The 15,640-nt window shown below is 40.1% G+C and overlaps 1 protein-coding gene across 2 annotated transcripts in view; it reads left to right on the forward strand.

Moving 5' to 3' along the window:
* The window catches only part of fgfrl1a (fibroblast growth factor receptor like 1a), a 67,631-nt gene that overhangs the window by 45,114 nt on the left and 6,877 nt on the right, over positions 1–15,640 (forward strand). For both annotated transcript variants that reach the window (XM_005726455.2, XM_005726456.2), the window contains exons 4-5: positions 10,561–10,638; positions 14,102–14,395. In XM_005726455.2, coding sequence (XP_005726512.1) covers positions 10,561–10,638; positions 14,102–14,395 — 372 coding nt within the window. The remainder of the gene's footprint in view (positions 1–10,560; positions 10,639–14,101; positions 14,396–15,640) is intronic.

The raw sequence follows: 15,640 nt of genomic DNA on the forward strand, positions 1-15,640 counted from the left end.
TTTTTGCGTTTTTACATAGTTTCAAAACTTACATTTGGTAAGATGATTGGTTATTTGTAGCAGGCTGGTTCTTAGCAAGTGTATCCTATATTCGACTATCTAAAGCAAAGAAATCTGAACTATTGCCACAAGGTCACTGTAGTAGGAAAGCTTTTTGTCGCTTTCTACCCAAGTGTTACTGATGAGATAGTACTCTGACTGTATTCCTTGCACTGTTAAAGCATGTATGCGCACTTGCACTTGATTAAAAGATCAGCAAAGAACATCATCGGTTTTTAGAGTTCAAGAAAATGTATATTTTGTGGATTTATGGAGTGTTCCCAATCTGTCAAACTCCGCTCTTTGTAGCCAGAAAATCTGGGTTTTTCGTATGATTAGCTTTAGAATATTTTCTGGTTTCTTCTTGACCTTGCTGAGTGACTGACAGTTGGACATACAGACTCAGACATGCCACTGCGTGGTTATGAAATACAGCCAAGCCTCAGGTGAATGTAACAGATCTGACATAAACCAGACACACACGCACAGATGGTTAACCCAACAGTGGAAAGCAGCACCTCTACCTCCTCAACGCATGATGCTATGATAGTTTTTTCCTACAAATGTGTGTGTGCGTGCGTGTGTGTGTGTGTGTGTGTGTAGACAGAGTGGAAACAGCAGGTTGCCTTTATTCATGACCATACAGTCACCCTCCTCTCTCATGCATCTACTCATACCTTACACACACACACACACACATACAGGTGGCTGTAATTAGTGTGTAGAGCCCATTCATGGCACAAGATCAAACTGTGGGCCGCTCAGTTTCAGGAACTACAGAGCCCTGTTCAGAGTTAGACATACTCACTTAACCACATTCATTGATGCACGCACCTTTGCTCTGTAGTCCTCATGCTGTGTTTCTAATGTGATGCTGGCATACGAGAGGCTTCCCCTTAAAATGTTTTTGTTTAGTCTGCTCATTCAAAAGAGCTCTGTTTGACTTAACAGCAGAAACTTACACACTGTGTAAGTATTTACTTCAGCGAGGAGAGAATACAGAGAGAGAAGGTGGAGAGCAGGGGATTATGGGTTAGATAAGCCCGAAATGTTCAACATCTCCAATCAGCCATAAGACTACACACATTTGGTTTTTGCTGCAACGGTAGGCAGAATCTACACAGCTGGGAACAAGGTTATGAAAGCAGGAATAATGCTGCTGGAGAAAATCACACAGCTCTGAGCGGTCAGCTTTTTCATTCTGGTGATCGGGGAGCTTTCTCTGTGAGTTTATTTGACGTTTTTTTGGCATTCCGTCTCTCGGTTGGGTTTATTTAGTCTTCTGAAAGCCTTGATGGTAAAAACACTTAGTGGTAAAACTCCTTTATTTCATTGTGTTCCTTTAGTTCATCAATGATATACTTGGTAATAGTCCATAGATGTTCTGCCTTCATATGAGCAGAATATGTGCAGAACTGTGCAACTGGCCAGTCAGTTAACTTTACAAGGCTTTGATTTATTGTAAACATTGTTTTTTACGTTTTCTAAGACCTTATTTATGCAGCCAGCCTCTCCGAACAGCCTATCTCGGTCAATCAGGCCGGCTGACTCTGTTATTTGCTGTAAACGACTGCTGAAAACTCATTTCTATAGGTTAACCTCTCCTTCCCCTTCATTTTTGGCCATAGTTTGCAACCATTTGCATGTATGTGTGTAATTTGGAATGAATGCCTGCCGGTATGGCTGATTACGTGTCTGTATGTTTGAGCAAGTTCACTTATCTTCAGTGTGTGGCTTTTATTTGAACTGTAAAGCACTTTGGAACTCTGTGTTTTGAAACATGCTATGCAAATAAAGTTATTATTGTTCTTACTTTATCTCCAATTTCCGAGGCCCACTACAGTATTTAAAAAAAGACTTCCCCCAGTTTCATTTGAAACTGGATCTAATATATAATAAAAAAAATGTTTTTTGTCTGACGTATTTTGCTTAATAGCTAACTAAAATATGCCTTTGGTGCCTCTATTTCAACCCCACAGACAGTTCTGTGTTTAAAGCTGGCTTAGCTGTATCTGTTGGTGCAGCATAGCTGAATAGTGAGGTAAATGTTGCTAATTTTTGTTCCACTAAAACTTATGAACTGATATGGATAAATGAGGAAAATGTTTTTGGAGCTTACTGAGTTTGGAAAAACTGAAAAGTAGCTGCTGCTGGTTTCCAAAATGATCTGCCATATGCACCTCTTTTCAAATTCATCCAGCGTTAAAAAGTTACATTGCATTCGGGACTCTAGTCAATCAGAGTCCTTACCTTGCTTTAAAATACAAAATCAGAATTAAAGATTTCCTGGATGTCACCCCACCTTTATCCTCACACACATGCACCCTGAGCCGTCTCAGATTTTCCCTTATTTTAAAACACATGCTGCTAAGGAATGCTAGGTAATCAACCCCATATTTAGATCGCCTCGTGAATTAGTTGAGTGCGTGTTTCTGTTGGATTTGTTCACACCAAATAGGTCAGAAAGCTGGAATCAATTTCCCTCCCGAACACTGATGTGTGTTCATCATATTTCAGAGTCCGGGATGGCACATCGTGTAGTCACATTTGTAAACAGCATCGTAAAGTTGCTCTCGTAAAAAAACAAAAAAAAGAAACTGGTGTACGGGGGCCAGTGGAAAGGGTTGGACAAGTTAGCTGGAAGAGAAACTCCATCAGGTGTTGGTGTGCGGATGACTGCGTGTGTCTGCATTTGAGGGGTAATGAGATCAAATGTTCCTGAAACATTTCAGAGCAAAAGATGTTTTTCTTATGAGCATACAAGGATCTTTTTTCAGCTCAAAGATTTGTTATGCGTGTGTGTGTGCATGTATGTGTGCGTGTGCGTGAATTAGTACTTTAATGCATGATGGAAAATGTCTTCACCTCTAGCACACGTCACCAGTGTGATCACTGGCCACTAAGTAGTCTGAGCTTGCAAATGTACAAGCAGTTAATATGTCATTTAAGCCAGTGTTGCTCCTCACACGGAGCAGAAGTTAACTGCAGTGTATGAGTGTCTGCCCTGTGGATACAGCTAATAAATCTCTCTCTCCATACTGTTGCCTTTTTCTCTCCAACTCTCTTTTCATCTTTCTCTCCTGCTGCCTCCTGACCTATTCAAAAAGTCAGTCGTATCCCGTCTTGTTTGCTCTCTCTCTCTCTGTGTCGCAGCCCCTTTCACTGTCTCTCACTCCCATGCTGTTAATAGAGGACAAAGCAGCACAAGTTGTAATCATTTCCATAAGGCTACACAGCATCTGCACAGCCAGTAGTGGAAATCTGCGTCTGTGTGTGTGCATTTTGGAATGAACTACACATGTGCACACGTGTACACTTACTGTTTTCTCTGGAGAACATGACAGCTTTATGCATACATAAAGTGACTGCTTTTACCTATACACCATGTATCAGAGGGCAAATCTTAATTGTGCAAACGTGTTGTGTAAAATGGATTTTGGGCAAGCGAGCTAAAGGAGAGAAAGAAGACAGAACAGGAAGGTTGACGGAAAGGTAACAGAAGTTTAGTTCAAACTTGCTGGATAAGATCTGATCATTATTTTATTATCGCTTCATCTTTAAACTTTTAAACCGGAAAAATCTGATTTGGAGAAATCAAATGTCATCAGATTATCTGCGATTACACTGAATCCAGTTTATTGTTTTGTCTATTTTCTTCACATTTGACAAGTGGGCTCGATCAGATGTGTGTGCTGATTGACTCTCAGTCAACTCTAAACATTATTATACTTAAACACCAAGTAAATAACTGACCGGGGGAATACTAGACTGAAAAACATTAGTCGTTCGGTGCAGGCAGTTACTGGCATTTTGTTACGTTTGCAGATATGGGTCGTGGAGTTCAAAGAGTCAAGTTTGCACAGTTTTCAATGAGCCACACAAAAATGAAAGAGGACTATATGAAGAAATGTTTTGTCAAAATATCAGCCCTGCTCTTAGGTGCTGTGTGTTATAGACCTAAACTCGGGCTTTTCACTCATTATTTTATTTTTATTGACACTTTCAGATTTATAGCCATGTGTTTGATGAGGCTTTTGTTTGTTCCCACACACTTAGAGGATTACATGAGCTGCTATTTACATATTAAACACAAGCCATACTGCAGAATCTGTCCACAGTCCTATATTTATCTAGAGCTACAGTCTGTATATCTAACCATTTATTATAATCACTTTGGTGCAGAGTTGCAACAGACTATGCATAAATATTCTGAAAAACAATGTTGCTGGAGAGAAAAGTATGTTTGGAACGTAGGCTCGAGATGCTATGGTGTAATACTTTGTGAAAAAGAAACAGACGGATGTAAAAAGAGAAGTTTTGGATGTTTCTCTCTTTGCCATTTAAGTTTCAAAAATGTGTGTAACCTTTGGTGTTATTCCATCTCCCACAATAGTAGGCTTATAACAAAAGACAGAAACCCACAACACGTGGTTTCATTGTTTCCAGAGTCTCATTGAACTGATTGAATTATAATGATAGTGTGTTTAGGTAGAGGGTCAGAGCACTGACAGGCCAAACAACTGCCGAAGGACAAATGTTGTTTATTCTGCTGGCTCTTATAAAAGATGGGTTTGGAGGAAGATGTATGCTAACACAACTGTACTGAAAAAATGGGATTTAACATTGTCAAACATTCAGTTCTTTTTTTAGACTGCAATTTCACCCTCTTACCCAGGTTTCTTTTTTAAATATTATTGTAATACTGTCCACTTTAAATGCCATCAGCCCATCTTGTGGCCATTATTAGATTAAATCAGTCACATAAATAATAAATAGGTGCCCTGCTCGGCCTAGTTGAAGGTCAGAATGTGCACAGGTGCCATTCTTTTTCACCACTGATAAACTAAAAGCAACCCAGTGGTCATGTGCATGTAAAGGCTGTAGTTGAATATTTTTAGCATATTATATTATTGCTTATTATTGGTAGATGAGATGAATTGCAATGCAAAATGTAGTATTTGGGCTTAATGAGTCTTTAAAACTAAAATGCTTTGAACTTCTCATCCAGATTTCTAGGCACTGCGGTCTTGACTGCAGGTTCATAATAATGAACACCAAGTAGAAGCGAAAGTAATCAGTCATTGAGAACAACAAATTCCTTCCATCTATTTTCTTCTGCTTATTCAATTCAGCGTTCCTGGGGAGCTGGAGCCTTTTCCAGGGTACACCCTGAACTGGTCGCCAGTCTACTGCCAAACAACAAAGCATGCTCAAAAAAAAGGAAATCAAAGGAAACTATAACAGAGCTTTCAGTAAAGCTGTGCTATTATTAACTCAGGGGATTGGGGAATGGTCTTTTTGTACAGCCATCACATACAGAATAGAGACAGGTTTTCTTAATAAAATGAATAAAGTCTGACTGAAAACAGAAAGTTTTAGCTTGTCAAACTACATCTGTTGAAAAGAATAATATCTATATCTAATTCAATAATATGTTCAAAACTTTATAATATGATTGAAAGCTACAAATATTAAATATTATTTCAAGGTAAACAGTTAATAATTACTGCTGATTTAGCTTCTTCTTTAAAGTGACAATGTAATCTGTGTAATGTTTTAAGGTTATTTTGTGGTCTCTCTGATCATTTGCACAGCATGCACTGTGGTTTAGATCCAGCTTTGGTCAAAACTGCAACCCTCTACAACAGCGGTCCCCAACCTTTTTTGCGCCACGGACCGGTTGATGCCCAACAATATTTTCACGGACCGGCCTTTAAGGTGTCGCGGATAAATACAACAAAATAAAACTAGTACCGGTACCGAAAAAAAGAAGATTTATTCATAACACACGTGAAAAGACCCAGGAAAACCGAGTTAACGATAAAAACGATAACAAAATAACGCTGAAAACCGATGAAAACCCTGAAAACCAGACATTTCAGACCTGAGCCTCAACTCTCGCAGCCCGGTACCAAACGACTCACGTACCGGTCCGAGGACCGCTGCTCTACAATATTTAAAGGGAGCTTAAGTGAAACTAAGTCCTCCTTGGATGAAGGTTTAACTGAACAATGGTTCTCCTTTCAGCGTTGTGTAAAATGCCTTTGCTTGTGGTAGCTCCTGTCTGAAATAAGAAGTCAAACAAGTTTGTGAAGAAAGCTGTGGCTGCATGAAGCCTGAAACTATGACGATGGTCAATTTTAGAGGACTAACAGTGGTTTACAGGGTTTGTCAGACACACAAACTCACATCAGGACTGCTGGTTTTGGCCCTGAAGCTGCAACAACCAGCGGTCAGCAGAGGCTGACCTAGAAACATCCTTTTCTCTCCCTCAGACATGCACACACATCAGCTTAATCGCACGCACGGAGGTTCTGTCCACATATCCAATGTCTCTCTATTAAAACGTGGAAGGACATGACCCTTTAGGAAAACACTGCCCCCTGGACACACTCGTAGATACATACACACACTGGACTGTGGGAGTCATATTTCTGAGCGTGCTCATGTACAATTGCTGCCTTTTCTCTAAAGACATGAAAGCAAATACAAGAAGAGGTTATACAAATACACACACTCTCAGAGGGGTATGCGGCCGGTTAAAGTGTGAAATGTAGCACGCTGTTGAACCATTTCCCCCCTGTAGATGTAGATTTAGACAAAGATGAATAAAAAGAAGCAAAAATGAAAAAGAGATGCAAAGCACAAGAAAGAGGAAGGAGTAAATGTTCAGTTCAGAGCCAGGCAGGAATATTTAAAGGAGCGCGACCATAAATTTTATACTCATTGTGGATTTGCACATCAGAAGCTACAAGCGCACATGTTTTTACAATTATGGAACTTCACAACAGGTAGCAAACTGCATACTTTCAGTGGAAAATATGGATTTGTATCCACCGCCTGTACAGACACAGAAATAAAGTCCTTGCACATCTTCTTCAAGGACTATAAATCTTCACAATGATACAGCAGAAACAAGCACAAAGATATTATGTACATGATGTTATAATTTGACACTGACCAGAAACATGTGGCCCAAAAACAGATGGAAAATACAAAAGGTAGGGCCAAAGTCAAACCTTTTCTTGTTTCTTGTTTTAATTGTGCAGTGTTGGTTTAATCGTGGTTTTTAACCATAGTTTTTTGTACTTTCCAGACTCTTTTTAACCTGTTTTTCTACCATATACCTCACTAGTAGTCGAAACATTATGCTAAAGGGACACTTGGTGCATTCAAAGGTGATACCAAGGAATCACGAACAAGCATCTGTATGCAATGAGTAGGAAGTTAGTTTGGCCAATGTCCAACATTTTGTTATTCACCACTAGACCCTCATCATCCTCATCTTTGCTGTTTCTGAATATTTCATTGTTGGCAGTCCTTACACACTGGTCTTCATGTGTGTGTGTGTCCGTGTGTGTGCGTGTATTAGCTGTTGTCAGCACCAGGCAACGTATCTGGCCGAACATTAGAAGGTGGAACAAGATCAGAAGAAAGCATTTTGTTTATTAAAAGCAGCTGAAGCAGGGAGGGTATATTTTCGACTATGTGTGTGTTCAACTTGAAACAAACAGCAAAACGTTAAGTCTGCCCCCGCAGCCCTGCACTCATGTAACCGAGCTGAAGAAAGGTATGAAACTGGCTCCGCTGGCAGAAACCGTTTGAAAGCCTGGTTGTTGAACCTGCTGACAGATTGCAGATTTCACACTGAAATATGTATTTTTACTCACTAAAGGGCAAGAAGACTGCAAATCTCATTCAGTCACATTCAAAACATGAACAATATTTAGTGCAGTTGAGTCTTGGTTTGTTCTTTTGTCTCAGAGTCTCTCAGTCGAAGCAGTCTACAAGCATCTTGTATTTATAGAAGTATTTCTGGTAGCTTTGTTTAAGTAGTAGAACCTGGTACCAGGTCCTTTTTAGTAGTCTCTAAAAAGGACCTGGTACCAGTAGTTCCAAGTGAGTTGAATTGAAAATGTGACATGAACAAACTGCATGCCACTGATTGGCCAGAGAGTGACTGCATGAGTCATGAGAGTTCTTCGAAAGAATTAAATCGGCCATTTTTGAAACCCAGCAATGACAACACTGTGATCCAATGACGAAATACAGACGTTTACTATGGGTTTAGCAGCCGGTATACCATCGCCTCAATGTCCTCCATTGCTGTGTTGTGGTTGTGTCACATACAAATGGCATCTTGGGACTCATCTGCAATGGAAAATGACCAGTCGAGTCAAGGTGAGCTGAGGTGCTAGTAGAAAAGAGAAATTGGAGACATTTAGACCTTTTTTTGCATCTCTGAAGAACAAGTTCATCTTAAATGTCATCACAGTTTTGAATCACAGGTAATAAATATTTCCAAGGTTTTAATGACTAAGTCACCGACAAGCCACAATCTTTTAATCATGCAACATAATCATTCATTTTTTTTGTAGCTTTTAAAGAAATATATGGTCACTTAAGTACTTTGGATATTCTGTTTGGCCGTGCCGTATGGACAGTTGAAGGTTTTTAAAGCCTTCATCTGTGAGTGGGTCTGCAGGAGATCTGCCAAGTAAGATTTACAAGGCGATGGGAGGGTTTGCTTTCTGGTAAGAGTGCTAAACCACGTTCCCCCTTTAGATTAGACCCCCTTGCCGCTCGGCTTCAAACACCCTGCCTTTTCTCAGAACTAGCCGTGCGTGTGGCAGGAGGGAGAGATGAAGGGGGAGTCCGAAAGAGGGAAGGAGGAGTGAGGTTTGACAGGAATACCGGCACCTCAAGTTACCATTTAGCTAAATAATGCTAGAACACGCACATCTACACATGCACTGACACACCCACGGAGAAATTCATATCACACACACCCATAGAGACAGGAGCCCCACCACGTGGACTCCCAGTATACTATTAATACCAACCCAGAAGATGCAGGTCATGTCTTGTATTTGCATTTCACGTGTTTTTTGTTCCATCATCCAAAAAGTGATGACATTTGGCGCTGCATTAAACACTCTAAGCTTTCAGGTGGTCTTCTAAAATCCCCAAAAATGGTATAGACCAGCATGCACAATAAACATCACACACAGATACACACACGTTCTGCAGGTGGTCCAAGGCTGTTTGGTTCCCTTTTCTATTCCTTTCATAACCAGCATCAGGTGTTGGTTGAAGTTTCAGGTTCAAGCCAAGCAAACCACGTACAACCCCCACATGTATTCTGACAGACCTGATATTGGACTGTATCAGACCTCCCTGCCATCCCCTTTAAAGGCCCCTTTTGGATGCAATGACTCTATCTTGAAGCTTTCCCTTGCATAAAGGTTCAGACAGATGTTTGTGTCTGTTTGATAATCATTGGAGGAAGACGTGGAGAGAGAGGGAACCTGATACACCAGCATTAAAGCAGTGTGATACTATAGTGTGTGATTGAACACATTGTATGAAGAAAAAAGCTTGTTCCATTTCATTTTTCACCAAGTGGGAAATTTTCCCTTTGCTACAAAGTTGAAGGACCAAATTTAAGACCACGGTTTCTCAGAGACGTGAGTCAGGGTTTAAAAACTGCAGGGCCTTGGGTAAGCATGGTAGGGGAGTAGCATTAATGTCAAGGCTTTCATTGCTGGTAAATGCACTAACTTACTGAATCATGTTGTTTATCATTTGGTTTCCTGATTTAACAAGTATATGGTGGTGATTCACGGCTGAGCAGTTTAAAATTACACGGTGGAGAGCAGAACACTGGCTGGAAAATACGTTTGTGAAAGCCAGACTTCACAGTATACTGTAAAATAATTGTTCTCTAAATATTGCTTTGACTGAAATTACTCTTGCTTGGCTCTTAAGAAGCTTTTACACATTTGACTTGAATTTACCTGCCCTTCATCATTTCTAGGATTGTTTTACGACTTTTATTGCTGCAGAGATCTCACTTAAAAACCTGCATATCTAGAGTGAAAACAATGATGCTTCTGTATTTCTCCTTCCAGCTGTTAGGAGATAAAACAGTCCTCTGATTGTAATTTGCAGGAATCGAGCAAATAATCTTGATTTAGTTATTATTAATCTGTGACTCTCTTTCATAGTGTGTTTTTTGTTCTGTCCCCCCTCACTCCAGTCAGTCATGGCAGATGGCTGCCTGCCTGAGACTGGTTTGAGGGCGTCTTCCTGTTAAAATTGAGTTTTTCCTTCCCACTGTTGCCAAATGCTTGCTCATAGGTGGTTCTCTGTTTTTTGGGGTTTTCTCTATATTATTGTCGGGCTTTTACCTTACAGTATGTAGCGCCTTGAGGTGACTGAGGTGACTATATAAGTACATTTTAATTCAATTGAACTGAATTGATTTTACATTGAAACACTGGTCCTTTAGTGCAGCTGTAGCATGTAAAAACAGCAGTCAGACACCGATAAAATAAAACCTCCACTTTTGCATTCAGAAAGATGTTTATTTTACTTAAGATGTACAAGTGGGCTGTTTAAAATAGTTACTTTAAAAACAAATAATTTCAGCTATTGTTGTTTTTTTGTTTTGTTTTTTAATTTAGGGTCAATCCTCAAATCCCACCTCTTGTCTTCCTGTCTCTCTTTTTCCCTCACCAGATGATTCCAGTTCAAGAAATGGAGCAGGACCAGCCCACAGTGATTCTGAACATGCCCCAGAGCTTGCCGGGAAACTGGGTAAGCACTCGTGACTTCTCAGTTCTCATCACTATCGAGATATAAACATTTGAAAATGAGAAACAAGCTTAGAAGTGAAACCTGAGACAGCATACAGTAGCCGATTGTACAATAAACACCTTGCACACTGTCAGGAGGGGAAATGATGAGGGTTTCTGCCCACACACAGACACACAAATACGCGCGGGCACACATCGGGGTGGCTGTTTGTGCAAGTAATTGGCTCTGACAGAGTGGAGAGCAGTCTATTTGTGTGAGGTGTGATTTGGGCGGACGCATTCCTTCCTTTCCCCCCTCCCAAGTGTTCCTGGGCCCACTTGTCATGTAGCTTAACCCTTCTTTCTTTACTTGTTGTTATCACTTCATCAAACTCTCTCACCTTCACCTCTTTCTTTTTGCTCTGTCAGTTCAGACACACTTCTGCTGCACTTCTGTTTCTCTTCTGTGGTCATTTAAGCAACCAAACATACGTTTATATATAAACATCAACATAAATTCTTGCTCTGTGTTTACAGGACCTTTTATGGCATATTATCTAAACTGAATGAGAAATCATCTTAAGTGCATGCACTAACACAACAGTTACACCATATATGGTATTACGCTTGTAACCTTTTTTTCCAGAGTTAAATGAAAAGTGAAGATAGTGGAAACAGTTATTTTCAGACATAAAAAGAATGGTATCAAAATAAATCAATTAAATATTACTGGATACACTGATACTAGGCTGTCATCGATCATACGTACTGACTTTTTACTGGGAGAAGAAACAATAGGCAAGAAAGTGTGTTAGTTCAATGAAAGAATCCGAGGAGTGTTCAAACTAACTTTCAATAAGCTGTCAATCAGAATCCAAAAAGTTTTGTTAACACCTCATAAACTTATAAAAACCTTTTAAAATTGAGCTCATAATCATTTTTGTTAAAAAACAGATTTCTAGTTTTTCAACAGGAATCAGTTGGAGGCAGCCAGTAGATCTAACTAAATGTAATCTTTATATAAGATAAAAATTGTGTTTTTTTTAATTCTTTTGAACAAATTTGTCCTTACTTTTCTTTATTTAAGAATCTAGTTGGTATTATTAGTCTTATTAGTCCTGAAGTCCAATTCTTAACCTAAATCTTTACTTAAATCTTAACCCTAACGTATTTTAACCCTGCACAGAACCTCACCAGAACTACTCGCGTTGGGAATTATCTCGTCTATCTCAGTATAGCTTCTAAAATCCGTGCTGGATTTAATACGGCTCTTTCTGTCCCTCGCACGCACGCTCTGTCCCACCGTGGCGCTCCTACTTTTGGTCTCTGGCACACCGTCTGATCAAAGGCAGTCAGTCGGAGGGTCAGCAGTATTTTTACACTGTGAAGTGTGGCGCTGAAGTGGCCCCCGAGACCCAGAACAAGCCTGCCCTTTTGCTCACTCTGGCTCTCACCTTCTCCCCTCTCTCGATCGTGGCTTTTTTTGTTCGCCCTTGCTTCTCTCGCCTCTGTGTTTTTTTCTTCGGCTTGTTCACGTGCCCTCTCTTTTACCTTTGCTTTTTATTGTTTTAACTCGGTCTCTTTATCGTTGTTTTTTCTAACTATCACTTCAAGTTTTATTTGTCTGTTCTTGGCAATCGATCAGTCTTCTGAAGCTGCTAACCTTAATATGAACTTCACTTTTTTGCCTTTCATCTGTTTTCCTCTTAACTTGTGTTTGATTTGGTTCATCTTAGACAGTATAAATCAGTTTATTTCCATTACACCTCGCCGTATTCTATTCATTTTCCAGTCTCATCTCTGTCCAGTCTAGTTCAACTAAACTTTGTTTTGGCTCTTTCCCAGACTTACCAGTTATTTTCAGTCTAAACACATGCACCGGTTGAATTTGTGTACCCATCAAAGCTGTACATTAAACTATGAATCATTGTCTCATCCAGGCTACTTTCTTTCCTCGCTCTTTGTTAGATATGTTGACTCTGTCTGGTCACAGCTCAGCTGTGGTCCGGTAGCTTTTCTCAGACTCAGGGTGCACAGAGGTGAGACTTAAAAGCCTTTCCGGTATGTTTGTTTTGTTATCCTGCCCAGCTTCAGACCTGTCGGCAGAGAGCTGTGTTTCCACTGAGTAATGCAGCTGTACTGAAATCTCCTAATTTGAGCGCACAAACCCATCACATAACTCTTCTCCCTGTTTGTTTATCCAGAGCTAGAATAATAACTGTGTCTAAAGAAAGAGATGAAACTGCACTCGTTTCAGGGTGATTTACCTTCCCGGTTGATGGCTATCTGCTGTGGCTAAAATATGAGGGCTGTAAAATCAAGCGCTCCTGTGAGTGATTTCCTCTCCTGTCTACTGCTTAGGTTTTTCTTTACCTCTTTGGTCTGTTTTCACTGATTGTTATGCTTTTTAAATACGATGTGTATGTATGAATAGACTAGACTGAGGTATTGTCCAGCAATGAAATATTTGTGGTACTAAATGGAGTTAATTCTTGCATTCGGTAGAAGGATGTGGATGTTTGAATAGCTTTATGCATGGAATGAATGGCTGTTCGGTGTGATGCTAGGTCACTGTCTAGCTTTTTATGACTTGTGCAATAACAACCGAGTATTTAAAGTGATGCTTCGCTCTTGTATAGCTGCTTTCTGGTTTTTAGAAAGCAGTTCCCATGGACGCTTGATTTCAAGTCCAATGCATGGCCTTTTTATGAGCAGGAGAGGGGTACCAATGTGGATCAGTGGAAAATGTGTGTGTTTTCAGTGATGTAAGTCTTCTGTGTCAGGGAGAAGAGGAAGCGATTCAAGTTTTTTTCTTAAACAAAACAATTAGGGTTTATTACAGCAAATTACACTGTATATACCAAGAGGCACGTTGCCATATGTTGTTACAGCACAACATGAATTCCTGGCACTGCCCGCAGAAATGACTTCAGTCTGCAAAAACTGTACATCACTCACCAAGTCTCAGTCCTCGCTCAGTTAAATTTTGTTAACAGCAAAGCAGGTGATTTCATGGTGCATAATTTATGATTATGAACAAGCTCTGGCAGTTGGAGGGACATAAAATGAATCTGTAATCCCAAACATTTGTAATAATAAAAGGTTTTTAACAGCCCCGTGGAGGGACTAATTATCCAGAGATGGCATTTTGCAGTTATTCGTCAAAGAATGTGGGGGGGGAATAATAAATAATAAACATGTAACTGTAACACAAACATGTAACACAAGCTGTCAGGTAACATAACTGAAATTGTTATGAGTTCAGGAATGTTTTACTGGTCGAAGCAACAAGATCTGTAAATTGACTCTGTAAACTATTTACGACTAATAATTAAATTTGCATCAGACCATTTTTCCCACCTGCAGCTGACTAAGAGAGAGAAATGAAGTGTTTGTTTCTGTATGTTTTTGAGTGGTTTCAAATCAAGCTTTATTTTCTTTCTCTAATTAATGAGCATTTTTTTTCCTTCTCTTTACTCTTGCAGTTCGTCCACGTTTCACTCAGCCAGCAAAGATGAGGAAACGCGTCATCGCGCGCCCAGTAGGCAGCTCTGTGCGGCTGAAGTGCACGGCAAGCGGTAATCCTCGCCCTGACATTGTCTGGTTGAAGGACAACAGGCCACTGGTAGACGAGGAAGATGGAGCAAGAGGGGAAGGGAAGAAAAAGAGATGGACTCTGAGTCTGAAGAATCTGACGCCGGAGCACAGCGGGAAGTACACCTGCCACGTCTCCAACAGAGCGGGAGAGATCAACGCCACCTACAAAGTGGAAGTCATACGTAAGTCACCAATGCTTGGTCTCGTATAGAGTATAGATTAGCTCAGGTTATCAGGTGATGCTGAACCACATTTTCAACTTTGGTAGCCATTAGCCGAAGCCTGACGTCAGGGAGTATTTTCAAAATGTACTATCATCCTTCTTAAAATAGCAGAGACCTTCCTCAAAGGTCAGAATACTATTACAGTATAAACAGGGCTAGTAAATAACTCATCACAAGTCCTTACTGCCAGTTAGTATGTAATGCTAAACAATGGTAACCCGAGGGCCACACTCAAGCTTTTTCTGGAAATTTCAAAGGCTTCATCAGAAATAGAGATAATGCTATTAGGAGCAACAGACACCCCATCACCCTGAATGAATGTGAAACAGCACAACTAAAGTGGGGCTCAGAGTGACCGGAGCCAGCCCTAACTGGGAGTTTTATTTAAAAAGAAACCTTTAAACCTAGTTAGAAAGCTAGAAACAAGGTGTCTCCTTCTGGGAGGTGCTTCTACAGGTAAAGCGATTAAGGCTCCGCCTCCCATTCAGAAACATGCTCGTGAAATGTTCAGTGTATGCGTTATATATGGCTATATGTGGTCATCTCATGCTGTGACACATCAAAAAGCAAATTTTGGGGGAATGTGGCGTGCAAGTATTTTAGCATTCCTGCTGTTATATTATAGACCAGTAGGAATGTCTCTCACTGAAACAATAATACACATTATGCTGTACACATCATCGTTTTACTGAAGGGCCGGCGTGACAAAATAGCAGGGTTTGAAATGGGTTTTGTTTCCAGTCTTACTCGCGGTACAGTGATTATGCAGGATGTCTAAGAGCATGTGATCAAAATCACTATAATTAACTTTTCAGCCATTTAAATGATTTGTTGTCAAAGAGTCTGCTGCCAGGAAGCAACCGCTCATGCTCACATACAGGCTTTATTGAAAGAGAGAATGACATTAAGATGGTAGTCATTAGCAGATTTCGCTTACAATTATGCTGTAATTGATGACTGTTAACTTGTGCTGACAAACATTTATATTTTACAGGATAAAAAGTGCTCATAATTGAGAAGGTTCTGGCTTATCACTAAGAATAGAAGGTTATTTATAAGTCTTCTTTCAGCAGCTTTTATTGATCCCCCACTTAGGGCTGCCACGATTAGTCGACTAGTCACGATTACGTCGACCTATCAAAATCGTCGACGACTGATTTAAAAGTCGACGCGTCGTTTGAAGCTTTGTAAGATCACAAAAGA

Source organism: Pundamilia nyererei, unplaced genomic scaffold, assembly GCF_000239375.1.
Source record: "Pundamilia nyererei isolate P.nyererei 1_Seehausen unplaced genomic scaffold, PunNye1.0 scaffold00020, whole genome shotgun sequence".
Lineage (NCBI taxonomy): Eukaryota > Metazoa > Chordata > Actinopteri > Cichliformes > Cichlidae > Pundamilia > Pundamilia nyererei.